This window comes from Ambystoma mexicanum, chromosome 4p (assembly GCF_040938575.1).
Source record: "Ambystoma mexicanum isolate Mex_15411 chromosome 4p, UKY_AmexF1_1, whole genome shotgun sequence".
Lineage (NCBI taxonomy): Eukaryota > Metazoa > Chordata > Amphibia > Caudata > Ambystomatidae > Ambystoma > Ambystoma mexicanum.
In genome coordinates, this window is record NC_090927.1 from 981,436,278 (window position 1) to 981,455,043 (window position 18,766).

Sequence of the window (18,766 nt, forward strand, 5' to 3'; positions counted from 1 at the left end):
CTTCTTGGTATCACCTACACTAATTATGCAGACGATGCCCAGATTCTCTTCCCACTTTCCGGGGATTACAACAAGGATTTGGCCTTGGTAAATAGGGTATATCTGATCATCCAGGCATGGATGGCAACCCACGGTCTATGCCTGAATGATGATCAAACAGAGCTAATCATCCTGGGTACTCACTTTAATCTTAAAAAATCAGGCCAAGACTACACCTCTTTTTAGATTGATGGCAATATCATCAAGGTGTCCAAGGAGGTAAAAGCCAAGTGTCTTCATCTGGATTCCACCCTCTCCTTCGATAAACAGGTGAAATCCATGCCATCAGCCACAGTTTACACTTGTAAGCTCATTAGGTAAACACTTTCTCTCAGATGACAATTGCATTATCTTAGCTAGAGCCCTGATTCTGTCTAGGCTCGACTAGTGCAGTGCCCTATACATCGGTGCTAACCAATCTATCATCCACAGAATTCAAATCCTACAAAATAATGCCTTGAGAGCAGCTCTTGGCGTTTCCAAAAGATTGCACATATCCAAGATTAGGCACCAAAACAACTGGCTGTCTACCCAAAACAAAGTCCATTTAAAAGTTGCATCCCTTGTTCACAAAGCTTTGAATAATGCCGCACCTAGCTATCTCATGGACATATTCCTAAAGAGAAGCTCCACCCGACTGTCAAGAACCACCAATGTCAATAGCCTTATCGTACCAAGATTCAGGCTGGCTAAGGCAGGGGGAGGCAGCTTCCAGGTCCGAGCGGTCTGCAATGCTTAGCCCTGACATATGGCTATTCATGCTGTAGTTCTGCCGTAGTTCTATGTTAATTGTTCCTAAAGTTCAGCAGTTCATTGTTCCTAATCTTTCCACACTATCAGCATTCTAGCTGATATTCGAGGCACTCACTTTTGAAGTCATGCGGGTGACCGAGTACAGTGCTTTTGTAGTGATGCAGGTGATGGGAAACGGTGCATGTCTCTTCAGTAGTGTGCACAATTACTTTGTCCGTCACATCGTGGCAAATCTCTCATGATAATTACAGAAACTTAATTTCCCACAGAAATGCATGAATGTATGCCATCTCAACAGTATGAAGCTTACATGCTTCAGCCGTACACATGTGGGTACAGCACTTCAAGCGTACACACTTTGGCCGTACAGGAACGGCACATAAATTGAGGTCACTGCTGCCTCGGCTGTAAATCAGGACACCAATAATGTTGCTGCGTAATCTCAATGCTCCAACTCAATGTAGCTGGGACAGCTTTACGGGATTCATGCTTTTTCTCATGGTCCGCTTTATGTGGCTTGCTCCAGAGTTGGAAACAAAGATAATTTGTTCACACTAGCACCTACGGGAAAGACTAGCCCTATTGTCTACAAAGAAGCATTGGTTTAATTCATTAAATAAACTTCAAACTAGGACTGAAGTAGAAATTACTGTGCAAAGCACGGGTACACCTGCTAGTTTACTATATAATGCTTCTACTGTAATTTCGGATTTAAACTCATGCAGTCACATTCTTTCTCAAGTAGTTTGTCAGAAGTATTCTCGCGTAGCTGTGGACTTTAAAGTGGTAGTGGGATTTTAGGAACTGGGTGCCTATGTTTGATTGTTGGGTCACTGTGTGCATTATTTGAACTAAGACATGATTAGAGTTCAGAATGTTATCGTAAACATTCTTTGAGGAGTTTCAGGTTCTTAAGTCGTAAACCGACATGGACTGATAGCATTTTTATATTTAAAAAAAAAGGAGTTCATATGTGATGGGTTTGTGTATTGTTGAACGAGGGGTAAACAATTTTAGCTCTAATCATTTCAGGCTTTTCAGCCTTTACTGCCATTAAACATGACAAAGACTTTTAGCTCTGTTCACATGTGCTGAATGCAAATATTAGCTGTCTGCAATTACTGCATGCATTGAGTGCACCCTTAGAATTGATGTATTTAACTGCAACTAGTTATTGAATTGATTGCAGTATGAATGTTTTGATTTGTTTTGAGTATCTTGGCAGTTGACAATTCTGTTGCCTGTGTGATATTGTATGTTAAGTTTGGCTGGTGTGGGGTGGAACGCCTCCCGCATTGCAGTTGTATCGTGTTATTGTGGTTGTAGGCTGGGACGCTTCCTACACACAGTGTTTCTAATTTGAAGAGAGTGTTGAGGAATACTGGACGTTTTTGTCAGTGAAAGTGGGAGTTTTGCATGTATAAATGTGGCGTGTTTTGCATTTGTTATGCATTATATGGACTTTTGCAGTTATCTACTCAATGTAAATTCTGAATGGGTTTACACAGCAATTTGATGTTTTCTCTCAGGAGTTCTTGTTTTCTGATCCTGTGTTTGCTGCTGTAGCTTAATCTCAGAACTCCTGTGTATTTTGATTCTGGGTTCTCATGCACCTCACCAGTGTCATAGTAGAGTGGTTTAGTGGTGGATGTGAGGTGGTGTTGATGGGCTTGGTGGTTCCAGCCTCGAGGATGTGTTGATTGCTGGGTGCATTAATATTATAGTTATGCCGAGCCCAACAGCAACCCCATTCACATTGAAAGATACAGTGAGCAAGAAGCGTGTGCTGCAAACTCTCATCTCAGAACAGGTTATCATGCCATGTTCTTTCTGGAGATGAGCGCCTGCTACCTTTTTTTAAATATTTGCAAGGAACTTTGGGTTGGTCACCCTGTGTTACCTGGGGCCAACCAGACGTGGACTCCCTGCTCACTGTGCCCAGAGAGGCACAGCTTCACCTCACTGATAAGGCCCAACAAGGCTGAAACGCTTGTATGGGGTTGCTGTTGGTACTCTTGTTCAGAGAGGAATTGCCATAGCATTTCGGTGCTGGACTGCCCATGTGGGCGGGACAAAGACTGATATGCAAATGGTTATTTCCCATCTGTGAAAGGTACAGTGAGCAAAAAGCGTGTGCTGCAAACTCTCATCTCAGAACAGGTTATCATGCCATGTTCTTTCTGGAGATGAGCGCCTGCTACCTTTTTTGAATTATTTAAAACAAATTTTCTATTTGTATCTCCCTTTTCTTTTTTTTATTATTGTTATTAGTGTATTCATAGAACGCGGACATAGCTTTGAGAAGCAATGGAGCGCTTCACAATCATACAGGGAAGAAAAAGCCTACGGAGCACAGAATCACGGGATTTGGGATCTCATAGGTTAGGCAGGGGAATTGTCCTCAGTGGATCTACAAGTAACCAGGGCAGGAAACTGGGGACGAGTCACTCAGTGTTGGTTAAGTTCTTTTGGTCTCTGATTAAATGGAGATTATAGCCATTAGGGCTTATTGCCTCTCTTAGACAATGAATATTTGAGGAAGTATTACTAAGCCCATGTGACTGAATAGCGCTCTTCATAAGGTAGCTCTGCTGGTTTCAGGTGCTTAATTAACCGGTTCCACATGGGGTATGTGGTGTAGTGTTTTGCTTGGGCTGCAAAGTCAACAAGCAAACAATGGAGTAACAGAAGTGGTTGGTTACAATGGCAGGTGAGTATTATGGAGGCCTCTTGTAACTAATATGAGCATTTTTATCAAAAGTAGGAAGCTTGAAGTCACCAGCTGTATCATGGTCTCTTTGCTCAGTACAGTTTCAGGTGATTTCCTTTTAACTCCAATTCATGCAACCCGAGGCTTAATAGTTTCTGCTGCTGCTACGGTATAAAACATAATTAAACCCTCCCTATTCTTACTCTACAAATTACCAGGTTTGATACTCTTAACATTACAGCAGCGACTATTCTGTCCATAAAGAGCAAGGTTGAAGAAGCAAAAGGATCCTTTCCAGCCCATTAAGCCCTTGAGCCCATGCCTTCCAGTACTTTAAGCTAATCATGTGGATGGAAGGAAAGCTTCTTCATTGGGCTAAATTCTGCAAGGGAGATTATTGAAGGTATACCACATTCTGGAAGGATAGGTTTGTCCTCTATTAACCAGAAGCATTTATTTCTTCATTTCCTTTAAGGCATTTTTCTGATATCAAAGGACCCCTAAATAATGTGGATGTTTGGGGTGAGATTGCGTTCATCTGAAATGTTCAGATGCTATCAAGTCATCCAAATGGCTATTCATCACCATTAGTGATTTAGTTTGTGTTTCCTTAATGCGCAGGCCTCCCGTCGCTATCGAAACACAAAATGTATTTTTTATGAAAAAAGAGAGAAGGAATTAGATCATCACAATTCTCTTTCGAAGGAGTGACACATCAGAGATATAACGGACATCGTCTGGGAGATTTTTCCATAATCTAGCTGCTAAAATACTGATTGAATTTCCTAGCGACCCGACATATTTGAAGCAGCCTTCACTCAACGGAGATATATTAAAAGCTCTATGTTCCAGTAACTAACTGGGCAGCAGCGTTTTGTAGTGTGGAGCTGGCAACAAATTGTCTGTTTAGGTCTTAGGAAAAGAGCATTGCAATAATCTAATTTCTCGCTAATAATGGCTCAAGCAATATCAGGACAGTGGTTTGAGGATAGCAATGATGATAGATCTCGCAAGATCGGGAAATAATTTGCTGTTCTCAAGATCCTCTTTGCTTGTCGCTGGCACTACCTAGAATAGTACAAAATAACACCTACTCCTTTTACTTTGCTAGATACAGGAATAGAGTGACCAGATAGTAAAAAATCTGGGTAGAAAGAGCTGTTCTTATACTGTACTGTATACTGTAGCCTGTGAGACTAAAAGGAGTTCAGTTCTTTTTTGGTTTTGGCACAGCCAGTTTTCTGTTATCCCTTCTTCCACCACACGTAAAATGTTTTGTATGTGGAAAATATGTGTCCGTGTCATTCCTCAAAGGGAAAATGATGTGTATCATATGCATAATTTTGAAACCCAGCATTATGGAAACTAAGCAAGTCTTGCAATAGATAGTGATTTAACAAGAGTGTGCTTAGGCATGCTCCCTGGCGTACTCCATAGGTGACCTACTCCAATCTGGATTGAAATTGACCAATGAGTAACATACCGTTGATGTTCTGGAGGTAAGCCAATTAGCTGTGTTATCTGACACCTTTTTTATGTTCCTTAAGCAATTAGTTAATAGAAGATGGTCAAGGATGTCGAATGTTGCAGAGAGGCCTATTAACATGAGTATACCTTCATTAATCCTGTCAAGAATTTGCAAACAATTTTCCTTAGAATCTACTATTGCCGATTCAGTCCCCCGCTTCAGTCCCCCTATGCGGCTGAAAGGCTATTGCTGGTCTCCCACAGAATTATGCTCCTCCACAAAGGCCAGCAACTGCAGGGTCACAACTTTATCCAGTATATATGTTGTTTCTGATGGCTTTGTAGCAGATGAGCCCTCTAGGATCCTTGGATGTTTTCTTTATTAAGGAGGTTACCCAAACTTGTTTATGAATACCCGGGACCCAGCTTCACTGAATGAGGCATTGATGAATTTAGCTATGATGGGGCTAAGGCAGAAGAATATGCATTGCTGGGATCTTTCCTTTCTTAGCGTACCTTTAAGAAATCTTAGATTTGTGGCGTACCATTTTTTTTTTAATGTTTGGAGTCGGCTTTAATAAATGTCCTTTGCTATGTCATTATTATAGATTTACCCAATGCAACTGGTTGTGAGTTACTTATGTACGATTTGAATTTTCCTAAAATAAGAATTCAGATATTCTGGTTTCAGTTTGATTTTGCTATTCACTTTGAGGCAGCAGAATGGTCTGACCAAACTAGTATCTTCGTTAATTTCATGAGCCTCGTAAATACAAGAAATAGTATGGGGTGGGATCTCTGTTTTGGGTATGAATGATCTGCACAAATAGAAAGCCCATTTCCTGTCAAGTGGAGCCAAGCTTCTGGGCTTTTGTGTCCCATGCATCATTACATTCGAGATTAAAATCGCCAACGATGGTGAGAGGAACAAATGGCCTCATTAGTTGAATTGTATATTAATTATTGTTTTTCTCCTGCACTTTAAGTTTCTTCATTATTTGTTCGACCTATAACTAATTTCCTCAAGTTTAGGTGTTTTCTTTAAAAATAAAAGTGGAGTGAAAAACAAATCTTTTTTTTTTTAAATTCTTTATTTAAATTTTTCAAACAGTAACAACTTATGAACACAGAGATCATAAACTGAAAAAAACCAAATCTTTTCTCATTAGTGGAACTATTGCATTAAAAAGGTTATGGGTGAACTTGGAGTAATTTTCTGGAGTGAGCTAGACCATAATTCTGTCTCGTACAAGCATTAGATAATGTGATTTTAGCATGCATTATCTTGCAAGAGGCATGTAGGCACATGGAGCCATACAGGCTTTCTAATTTGGGATTAAAAATGCACTGCTTCTCCACCTCACCCCTCCTGTTGATTGACATTCAACATAAAGTAGCTGTCAGGAAAGTTAAGGGATATGGATATACCAGTGTTTGTGGAGCCACATTTCAGTGATGGCAACCAAATCCAAGTTGTGATCATGTAACAAATCATGAATGCAAATGACATGGCATTGAATGGAACAGGTGTTTAGAAGTGCCTAAAACCGATGTGATTCTAGGCCTGTGGTGGGTGGGGGGGGTACTTAAGACTACAGAAGGTGTTGCCTTTCACCCTGTGGGTATTGTGCCATTGATCAACATGGGCATTGGCTGGAGCTTTGTATTCATGCTGGGATCCAGTATGCTCGGGGAGCCTATGCTATAACTCAACTAAGTGAGGTGCAGGGTTAGGCTGGAGGAAGAGTCTTGTTTGGGGGATTAATAGTGGTGGAGAGATGGGCAGTCTATAAATTGACACCTGTTATAGATAGCGGAGTAGAGGCAGTTAAGGTATGATAGTTGTAGATTTTGAAACAATATAGAAAAAAGGGGGGTTTGGAGATTCAACTTTACAGACTGCAATGGCCAAGTATTTCCTAATACTTGCGAGAACTGAAACAATCCCCTTATATACACAAATTGACCAAAAAAACACTGGCTCATAGGAGGCGGTAGAGGTGACAACAGAAAAAAGGAAGAAATAACCATTATTACAACCGTAAGAGCATAAGAAAAGAGTCTTCTGCGATGAAAAGGTAATTCCGCTACGCTGCTCCATCCACAAACAGGCTTCTCATGAGTCTTGTGTACCTGCTAGGCGCTTCTGTATGACGGATTTGGTGGCTGTCAGCTGGGATGCCAGGAAATGTAGTCCTGGTTCTCGTTGCAGAGCCGAGGCAGGCGAGTCAAGTATGAGATTTATGTGCCGTGAATGTGCCAAGCAAGAAGCAAAAAAGATGCACCTACAGGTCAGGGGGCCAGGCATTAACATGTATACAATATTTTGCTTTCCTAAATATCAATCAGGTACCTACAATTAAATAAACCTGATACACTGTGCAATGCTAGAAAATAGTTCTAAAACAAACATTAACCCAGCTAAGTCTTGAGCCTACTGGTCAGAAGGCCAGGTGTTCAATGTATATGCAAAATGTTGCTATGCTAAATAACAATCAAGTACCTCCGATTATAAAAACCGAAGCAACTTTACAATGCTACAAAATGATAAAATGATACTGTAATTCTAGTTAAATTGCAGTGATGCTGTAAGTGAAGATTTCACATTATATGTTGCTTATTGGGTAGTCTTCTATATCCTGAAGGGTTTTGAAATCCAGGGTCACCTCTACCAACAGGCATTCATGCATTTAGTGTCAATGCAGCGTCTGTGAAACCTCGGCAATGTTCCATAACATCCTCAAAGAAGGAGCAGATTTGCCATGCTTTGTAAAAATTAATGTGCAATCGCTCTGAGCTCTAAATAGGATACGTAGTTTATTCTATGAAATATTCGTGACTAAGCTTAAATGCTGTCATTGTTTGTTGCCTCCTCCCATGAGTCTGAATAGAGTGCACAGAATGTGCCAAACGAGGGAACAGGGTATGTGGAGCTATGTGGAAAATGTCCAATATTGTGAGAAATGTTTCAGACATTGTAGGTGTTATTTCTCGCTGGTCAATCCTTGGGTGAGGAAAGTAACTCTTTACATGAGTTTAATCAAAGAAACAAATTAAAAGTAGCCTGCCTGGCGTATATTTTTATGACTATGCCCACTCTGCATAGGCCTCCCCTAATCCGCGACAGACAATACAGTGACAGATGAAAAAGGCAGACATCTGCACCCAACACATTTAAGACGTGAAGATTAAGAATCCCTGTCAATTTGCAGTGAGGACATTTGATTATTACATGAGGAAAAGCAAAAACAATTTCCAGGTAAGGGAACTGAAGCATGGGAAGATAGTGATTTGCGCAATATCAAACTACTTTGGCCAAGAAGGGAAGTTTAGATTAGGATTTGGAGTGTCTTTTTCCAAAGCCAGCAATTTGGCACTTAACTACAATGCCTCCATTTTCTATCTTTGTTTATTGGATATAGCACTTCATACCAGGATACAGATTATGGTAACTCAAGGCATAAATTAGTTTTCAAAAACGTATTAGCAGAGTTTGCTTATTAAAATTGTCTTGATTAGCAAATCAACCAATTTGATTAGCAAAGTTGTAATAAAAATGTTTTTAAATGTCACCAGCAGTCATGTTCCTTTTCAAGTGTTCACTCGTTAATATGAAGCTTCCTCAGCAAAAAGAAATATAGTTCGACACTATGGGCCTCATCACGAGTTGGGCGGGTTACCGCCCATGCTAATAGTGTTGCCGCCAACCGGTCCAGCGCTATTACCGCCAGATCAAGGGTTGGGCAGTAACTGTAATTCCCCATTCCTTATTGGGTCAAGTGGACCAATGGAGAATTTTACAAAAATGGGGTATTCCAGAATTGCTCTCCATTCTCATTCCCACATCCAAGTCAGTCTAAATAATCAGGGAGCATTATCGCGTCCAATAAAAACTTAGAGGTGTGAGTCAGGGGTGTGTCCTCGCCCCATGTCTTTACAACCTGTACATGGCCGACCTAGACAAATCACTACAGACCACAGCTTTTGCAACTCTGAAGATCTCTAGGTCGCCAACGCCTTCTAAATGCCTTTAGCATCTTTGTGAATGCCAATTCTTTGTCCGTAAATCCTGCAAAGACGAAGGTAATGCAATTAACAGCTGCCTGGAAACAAACACCCTTGAGGTGGCACGTCCAATCTGAGCAAGTGGAAAGGATTAAATCCTTTACATATTCGGGTTTTTGGATTAACTCTAAACCATCGACTGCGTCAGTTCGTGCCTGGCTACACACGAAGGCTGTTAAATTGACAAACCAACTCCAGAAAGCGGATTCCAAGTTCTCGCTACTCCCATGCCGTAAATTCTTTGAGGGCTGAGTGTCACAAAGTTATTATACAGCATTGAGATATACGATCTGGCAGTGATCGACTATTCTAGCCTTCTATACCCCATTCCGTTATTCATTATGAATTGTGTATAATCTCATTGGAAGCCAAAGCTCTTTGGCAATACCCAACACTCTATATGAAGATGTTAGACTCACCAGCACACTCCTTGATGACTGATCTTGGGAAAGCTTGTCAAACTGGAGCCTCCCAAGCCCTGCCGGAAATCAGGGCAATTGCACTATTATTGCTGTCAGAGACTGGGTGTACGGTTCAGGACCTTGTGGGCAATCCAGGTGGGGTCAAAAAAGCACGTTACGTAGCCGACTTGGCTAATACGGTGACAAAACTTCATGCATATTCCTCCTTAGCCCAGCTAAAAGATGACTATAAAAAACAAGGGACTTTGGCCCCTTACTTGTCAACTTACTCTAGTAAAACAGCTTGGTTTACCCTCTTGCGATTTTGTTTAAATTTGAAGACACTGCTTGCATATGGGAAGGTTATGGAAGATTCTGTCTCCTGTAGATCCTGTAAGGTTGAGACAGAAGGAGAAACTGCAAAGCATATATTGCTAATTTGTGTAGCATTGACGCCATTAAGGGAAACAGTATTCCATAGGAAAACACTTCTTGGGGAACATTCCACCCTTCCAAAAGCTCAAAAATGGAAATATTGACTCTCGGGGAGAACAACTTCAACTGTAAACGCAATGCAGTTGTGTATGTTAGTCGATTGGCATTGTTGCTTAATTCATTGATTACTTGTTGCTTAAATGTTTTTATGATCAATGTTTGTTTACCTTATTCTCTCTGCTCTTCTTTTTCTTTCTTTTCTTTTTTTGTAATTTTATTTCTTAGTCAGTCATTCTCTTGTCCTTCATTATGATTCTTATTTTATTATGATCTTGTATATTATGTTTGAATTGTATAATATTGTTAAAGGGTGAATTAATTTTTAACCAATAAAACAAAACAATATGCAGGGTGAGCATGCCTTTATTGAACATGTGTAGCAAAGCTAGCTATTTAAGTTACCAAGTGTCAACTTAATTAGCAAACCTGCAGAATTGCATAGAAAATTTCTATGCAACACTGCTTATTTTATGCCTTGGTAACTTAAGCATTCCCAAATTTGTCACAGATTGCCGAAGCTAACACAATTATGGACAAGTATGGAAACTGGTATTGTAATCAGTGGTATTTTTGAAATGTTTGCAGAAGAAACATCACGTAACCCTTCACCCCTCAATGACATGGTCCTCAACCGCCATAAATGTGCCACAGTATGCTTTTTAAAGTACATTTATTGGAAACGTGACCTCGCAGAGTGCTCACAAACAATTTTGATAATGGACGCTCAGCTTTTAAAAGATTGGTAACCTAATTGGTTGAATCAAGGGGGGTTGCAAAGTAGTCCACGATAGTTGAAAGCAGCAACATACAACTAGCAATTGCTAAACTGAAATTATGCCCACGAATCCATTACAGTCTTAGTTCCAAAGTCAGCTATTTAGACTCTAGGCATACACGTCTCCTCACCACTCTTTTCCATGTAATATTCCACTTTAAACTGCTGGTCCGAGATTTTTCCCAAAGTTTTACAGTTTTTGTCACATAGGAAAGCATGGATTAGAACTTGGATCTTCTGGTTCTAAATTATGCTACTTCTCTGCTAGACTGAATGTGTCCCTTCTCTCGCCTCTCCAGGCTTGTTGGCTTAATTGAGCACATTATACTGGTATTCCGTACATTTGCAAGCAGTTACATTGCTTCCAGTTAAGAAAACTGGAATAAAGGGAATCATTGTCACATTGGGAATCTGGGGTTATAAACCTTCTCTTCTGGTTCAGAACTCTTCAGTTCAGCCATCAAATCACATCCCTCATCACATGGACATTCTTTTTCGTTTAATAAATTATGTTATGCTGGTATTCAACCTTTTTTCAAGTACTGCCACCTTCAACAGATAAGTAGAGGCAGATACAGTGAGTTCTGAAAATCACCCAATTTTGGTCAAGTGGAGACGGTGGTATTAGAACTCAGGTGTTCTGCTTCCGAAGTTGGCTACTTCCCACTAAATAGATTCTTGTATTCATTCTTTCCCATCCCTCCTCCCATTCTAGCTTTGATCGCCCCTTTTTGCATAGGCCTGTATTTAGTGATGGTTATGGAAAGGTGTTTAACATGGGATTGTGGAGATATAGGTGGAATGTGGTGCTGAGAATAGATAGGTAGGGGTCTTGATGGAGGTGGGTATGTGCAAGGAAGGGGTGGATTATGATACATGTTTGTGGAAGAGTGTGGATGTGCCTGTGGTAATGTGGCTGAAGAGGGGTGCTAGACCTATGTGGGAACTGCCAGTGGATCAAGAGTAGAGTACTTGATGTGGAGACATTGGTGAAGTATGGACATGTCTGGCAGTGTATTTGGGCAGAGACAATGAGTAGATGTGCCTGGGGAACGGTTGATTGGGGTGGTGGGTGCACCTGGGAGAAGATGAGATCAATGGTTGGCAATATGTATGGAGGGTTCTCTGGATGAGTGGACTGTGGATAGGTGTATTTGGTGCTGTTGACAGAGGGTGGGAGTATGACGTTGAGGAGAGGGTGGGACTCTACTGTACCTGTGGAGGATGGGGAGATGGAGAAGGGTATGATACTTGTGCAATACAAAGTCCAACGTATGTATTTATTGTGTGGTATCGTTAAAAAGAAAACCTTTTTGCACACGCATATAAAACGCATCAAACATCATCAACAATTTTATCTTAAAATGTATGCAATTCAGTAAAAAAACAATGTAAAAATTCAACAGAGTATTAAATGGCGGTTCGTATTAAAATCCCCAAATCTTCCTTTAAAACTCAATTAAAGCAATAATTAACAATATTTGATTAGTATTCAAGATTTGTATCCACAGCAGTACATGGGTGGATTTGGAAGGATTTCCCAGGTTTTGGAAAATTTGGAAAACTTTTTGTACCGAAGATCAACTAAGGCCAGGCATAAAGTGCATAAGTGTTCCAAAGTCTCTATTTCCAAACTGCAAAAACAGCTATTACTTTCTTTTTTAATAACTTTAGATCTGGCCCCTATAATGTCCGTAGTGAGAAATAAATTCAATTTCAACCTAAGCATCAGATACCTAAATTCAAGTGACCGGTGTTTCAACAAATAAGGTGCAAGTACATTATAATTTGTAATAGACCAGTTAAAAATCCAATCCCTTCTAAATAATGTCGTGTTTTACCAGGGTGTGCGACCAACTCCTCCACACTTGACACATATCTGTGTCTGTAATGCATCGCAATTCTCCTTCCAGCATATCAATTGAGTATTTGAATTCTTTTTTTTGTATGGTGGGGTCTTGGTTTATCAACTTAATTTGCCCCGCGCTATTGACAGTGTTGCATGCTAGTGAAGTTATGGAGAATTACACCTTGCTCCATAAAACATGTACCAAAAAAGGGAGGAAGATCCTCCTCCTTCCCTTATTGTTGCAGCACCACAAAATAATTGTTTTAATCCAAGCAATGATGGTAGTTAGGTTTTGGTGCATTCCAAAATGTATTGTTTTTTTTTTAGAATTGGGTTGCCCTTTGTGAGAGACGTGTTTAGGCAAATTAATGCCTTTTTCAATCAGGGCCAGTCATAGTTTCAAACACAGACTTTCTTGGTTTTAGTGAGGTTGTTAGCACATGATTATACCGGTTTTAATCCCACCATAAAGAATCAACTAACTGTCTCATCGCGTCGGCTGATTAGCACCCGTGGGGCGCAGTGGGGGTGGATATGGCAGCCTCCCAGCCAACGAGGAGGCTCGGAGCAGGGCTTTACCACATAGTACAACACCTGCTCTGAGCCTCCTCACAGCGGGAGGCCGCCATCTTCCCTTGCCAGGTTTTGCAGATAAGTGAGCTTTCCGGCATCCCATTCCCCATCCCCTTTTCCGTACAATAAGGCACTCCCCACTTACCTTCTCCTTCCTTGTCTGCTGGCTGTGCCAGGGCAGCTCCGACGTCCGCAAGGCCGCCATGGAAATGGAGACGGGACTATGTATAGTCCCATCTCACCAAACCATGGTGGCCATTTTTTTTCTTTTTTTGATCTGTTTTTGTATGCTGCAAAATTTTACAACGTACAAACTATTAGTATCCTGATACAATGTACCAAGATGTTAATAGCAACAAACCCCTCTCTGGGAGTGCGGTGTGTTTTACTCCATCCTTTAACTATGGCCCCGGGGCATTACTTGATGTGGTAATGGCACCCCAGCTCAGAGTTTATTGCTTAAGCACTTGCCTGCTGGGCAGTATTGCAAATTCCTCTGACAGCATTATGGCTCTGGAAGGGGTAATGATGTAGGTTTATTGGACAATTCACTTACGGACAATAAGCATGAAATGTGGAGTTGAGTCCTAATTAAAATGTAGCATGATGGAGAATGGGCTTAAAAATGGTTAGGCTTGCATGCTTATTGACTTCCTACTTTGGGCCTCATCACAAGTTGGCGGTATCCCGGTGGTAAATCCACTGGAATACTGCCCAACACAATTAGCGTTACCGCAACTTGGTCTGGTGCTATTAGCGCCGGATCACAAGTTGCAGTAGCACGGTAAATCCCCATTTTTCCTGTCCATGGGACTCAATGGGGCATTTTCAGCACAATTACCGTGGCAGTAATTGTGCTTTGATAATTGTGCCGAAAATGGGTAGAAAGTCAGCGCATTCAACTGCAGCTCAAAGCTGGAGGTGAATGCTCTGATGTTCACCCAAACTCTGGATTGGGTGGAGCGGTAATGCGGTGTTAGTAGCATCACTACTGCATTTTTACCACTTTGCCACACCCCTGATTAGGCCCTTTGTCTCAAGGTAGGAAAGATTTCGCAGTGATCAGTGGTTTGTGGAAAATATTTTGTTTTGCAGGGCTGCTCACCTTAGTGACATTGGTATTCTTAATCATCAATCTTGCCGTTTCCTTTAGAGAACCTATTCCGCATCCCTAGTTTCTGTATTGGTGTCTGACGTTTTTATGAATGGCGAAAAAAGGAAATGGAATCTGAAGAAGCTGATTAGCATGCGCTTTTGCCGATCTTGCCAATTTTAAAGAAAAATAAATGACGCTTTGCAAAAGTGCTGAAAATTGCTGTTCGACTGCTGTACAGGGGAGGAAAAGTATAGAGAATAGGAATGCAAGAGTCACTATGGAGTTAAACGTGTTCTTTTGTAATAATTGGGTATCTAGTTTCCAAAATCTAGAATGTTTCTATATATTTGGTATCCACCTAGGCATTTGGTTATAGGACCCTAATTGGATTATGTTCACTGCCGGGCATATATGTTATGAAAATGGGGCGATGAAAACTATATTGAAAAGGGAGTAATGCATAATTTCTCATTGTTTAGCTAAGCGCATGAAATCTGCAACAAATCTGATGAATATAGAAGATAAATCAAGTTGAGGTGGAAAGAAAATTAAAGGCGTGGAGGAAGGGTATCTCCGAAAATAAATATTCATTATTCGTGGAGAAGAGCATCAACATACACGAAAAAACTGGCGTGCCTCAATTCTTACTTTCTGAAAAAAACAGCATCACGTGCTGAAAGGCAAGAAGTGGACCAAGTATTGGAGGAATTGCCATCTACTGTCGTTTGTGTACCATGTAGCACTCCCAGTGCCAGTAGGGACTCATTACCTGTGTGCCAGCCAGTGATGTTTTTTTATATTTTTCTCAAACTTTCTAGTGCCTTCAATCTTTCACACCGTTTAAATTGAAACAAAATGTCTCAATGATGATACAATGGATTGGAAAATTCCATATGCCTTGTGAGTAGTGAAAATGAGAGTACCTTTTTGTCTATAATGCTGTTTCTTTCACATGTTCTAGTAGGACCTGTTTGAGAAATGCTTTGTCTGCACAAATTAACTAATTGGCAATGTCTGCATCGTGTTTTTTTCAGACTGAGCAAAGTTTAGAAATGCCTAGTTACTGGGTACTGTTTACTGCCATATTTTCTGTTCTAAATACTGTTGTATTTGTTTTCATTCTCAGGATCTTTCATTGAACGATTATTTAGTTTCCCTTGCTCAAAGTACAAACAAGTCAAAGCATTCCTAAATTCATGTTTGCCATCCGAATATAACAGTGTGCTTTTTGTGTCAGCCGTGTGTGTATAATAGTGTAGGTTAATTTATGTATTTTCTGTTTGTTGGTACATTTGCATTTTACAGTTTTTATAATGTGGACTGTGAAGGTAAGTGACGGGAAGTGTTGGTGAATTCTTTCAGAAAGTTAAGCTCCCCATTTTTTTCACTTTGCTTTTGGCGGTCTTGCAAGATTTCTTTAATTTCACATACACAAGTCTGTACTATTGACTCATTGCTTTTATAGGAATGGAGAGGATTTAATTCTTGTTAGTATTCCATGCTCTACGTTTCTTCTACCACAACCTAAAGAGAGAATCCGTCGGTTTTTGAAACTGGGTCTATAGTTTAAATATTCTGATTCCCAGAGTTCTCTCCCCTTGAAGTAAATCTGTGTCGGTTTCTTTATTTGTCATGACAGCCTGACTAAGTTGGAAACTGACAAACTGACCTCGGAAAATGCAAAGCTGATCATGAGAAGATAAATTGAAGTTGATGTGTGTCCTGTCTGTTGGAATTTTTTGACACACTAACAGTGGCCAGTCCACTGATGCATGAATGGTTCCCAAGCCTTGTGTGCGAGGGACCTTTAATTTAGCAATGTTTTATGAGGGCAAACGTTTTACTTGTGTTATTAAATGTCTATGCAGTCACATTAATAGTTTGTACATAAGAATATTTACACAGTGGTGCGCAATCCATCTCTGGCCACATCAGAAACATTTGTCTATTGCATCAGTTTATCTGTGTTAAGATATGTTTTAAGACATTGCATTTTTGCAGCCATAAATCAGGAATATAAAATATGGAGAGGGAAGGGGGGGCATATAGGAAGAGGCAGGGAGGGCGAGTGAGCACTGGATGTACACTTTGGCTCGTGGTAAATAGAGAGCTTAACATACACTGGTATCCCAGGGCTTCCAAATTACGTGTGACCAGAGAGGAACGAGTAGCATAAAAACAAAGTAAATGCTATCTGTCATTTGGCAAGAAGCATCTTGGAATGAATAACCGGCTAATCTCTTTTCAAGGTTTGACGAATTAATGTTCTAGCCAAAGAGCCTTGATCTCTATTGTGCACCAATTTCAGCTCGTTGGGAATTTATTCACCCGCTGGCTTCCGTGCTGCTGCTATTAGCAATACCTTGATTTGGTGGATCATGTGATTGAGTGGTGTTTAGAGCAATCTTTCAGTTATGCCCATAAAGCTCGTTTATACGTGCAGGGGTAAAGAATGACAGCTTTGATATCTAATCAGTGGTTTTTGAGCGCATTCATGCTAAGTAGGTCTGAAAGTCATTACCCTGGAATAGGGTGGTTAAGCACTTTAAAATAAAAAGCTGCTTTCAACGCTTTCCTGACTGTTCAGCGGAAAAGAGGTACTCGTGACTTTTTTTTTTTAAATGAAAAGCAGCATAGGAAAGTTCAACAGCAGAAGAAATGACGCAGAGCAATCCCTTTTCTTTTAACACACTGGACGGTCGGCCCCCACGCCCGTACAACATTTCCAGTGTGTAAAAAGACGATTTGTTGTGCAGTTTTTACAAAAATATTTATTAACTAATAATCGAAATAATCCACTGGCATTGCACTCCTATTTGCCATTGTATTGGCTTGACTAACGTTGCAAATATACAAAATGTTTTATATTTTCAAGCAGTCTATTTTTGCTTTTCATGTAAATAAAATGTATATGACGCAAAAGTGTGTGTGAAGTTATTTTCATAAAATCAATAGCTTATAGGCGCTAAACAATCTCCCCAGGAATTTCTGTGGTTTGTTTTCACGCAGGTTCGACCTTGTACTGACCTACAACTACCGATTTTTCTGAGAAGCATCTATGGATGTTTGTGCTTTGGGTCGTGTGTAAGCCTTACATTTGGAATCATTGTGTTTTTTTTAAAAAACACTTTTTTAGGTGTTCTGTGCTGCAGTTTTATGACGAGCACTGAGGTAGTCAGTGACGTGATGCATTATTTCTTTCTACAGTTCCCCACTATATTTTCGATGTGATAACGATTTCAGACTTGGAAGGTGACATTTTGCATTGTTGGCCATCTAACCGATGCAAACTGTCAACCTTTCATAGCTTCCAAACCAAAGACTTGAGGGCAAGAGAAATTGCTAAGAAGAATGATCTAGTGATTGGGCCTAAGTGGAATTCCCGTCTGCTTGAGTTCTGAGGTTAATATTAAGACCGAGAATGCCCCTGCCAGCTCCTCATACTAACAGCCCCACATTCTCCATTTGAAGACACAGCAGCTGGCTCAACCATTACATTTAAATCCTTTGAGGCTGGGTGCTTCCAGCACTGCAAAGTCCAATATTAAAGAATTAAGTTCCAAGCCGGGGGACATTACCGCATCAGGTAACACTCTGGCCTTAATCCCCCGAGGAGGGGCTTATTGCTATTAGTACCCTGGCCCGATAAACCCGAGTACTAATAGTGTTTTTTCAGTTGTGAGAGGTTCTGGCATTTCGTAACCCCCAAAAAAAGAAAAATGGCCACCATGGAACAGGAAACGAATGGTGTCCATTTAAAAAAGTTTTTAAAAAAGTAAACCAAGAAGATAGCTGCCATGGAATGGGGGAACGGACTACACATAGTCCCTTCTCCCTTTCCATTGTGGCCATAAAAAATTGAAAATAAAGTCAACCAAAACAATGATGGCCTTGTTCCCTGCCAGGGGAGATGGCTGCCTCCAGCTGCAAGGAAGCTCAGAGTGGCGGGATTACTGTATGGTAATGCCCCCGCTCTGAGCGTCCCCATTGGCTGGGAGGACAAAGCCATGCCCCCGCCGGGTACTGATAACTAAAAAGACTAAAATGTCCTCTCCTGCCCCTTTCCCTCAAGACAAAACTAGTTGTCATAAAGTCAATTATCAATATAGAGATGCTCTGAACAGACACCAAATGCTGAGCACCGCTTATCAATGGATGACTACATTTGCTGTCTGTGAGTGAAGTGGGACTCTCCCATGGAAGAATTTGTCAAGGAAAGACCTTGACAGTGGATGGGCATTTTGGAGAGAAATTGAGCCATTTGGGTGAGAGTCTACTAGTCTTCTAAGGCCACTCCTCCTGACATTGTGACCTCTTCGGAGAGTTGCATCTAAATGTAACGTTTCTCCAGCATTGGATCTTTCATGGATTCACATGCTTAGAATATTCCCCGTCGTCAGACTGGGACCCCTCGGTACACATATATAGCCTTTTCCAATAGGAAAACTTCCGACACTTTTGTGTCCTATCTACGTCCTTTTAGGACCCGCCTACGCATGCTCCGTAGGCCGTCCCAGTATAAGAGGCCCGCCCCCGCGGCTCC

General features: G+C 40.8%; 1 protein-coding gene across 2 annotated transcripts in view; it reads left to right on the forward strand.

The window, feature by feature from the left end:
• OSTM1 (osteoclastogenesis associated transmembrane protein 1) overlaps positions 1–17,145 on the forward strand; it is a 306,823-nt gene extending 289,678 nt beyond the window's left edge. Inside the window, exon 6 of one of the 2 annotated variants that reach the window (XM_069606553.1) lies at positions 14,703–17,145. In XM_069606553.1, the coding sequence (XP_069462654.1) occupies positions 14,703–14,758 (56 nt within the window). In that variant the 3' untranslated portion in view covers positions 14,759–17,145. The remainder of the gene's footprint in view (positions 1–14,702) is intronic. The other variant, XM_069606554.1, reaches the window with a different exon arrangement.
• The last annotated feature ends 1,621 nt before the right edge of the window (positions 17,146–18,766 follow it).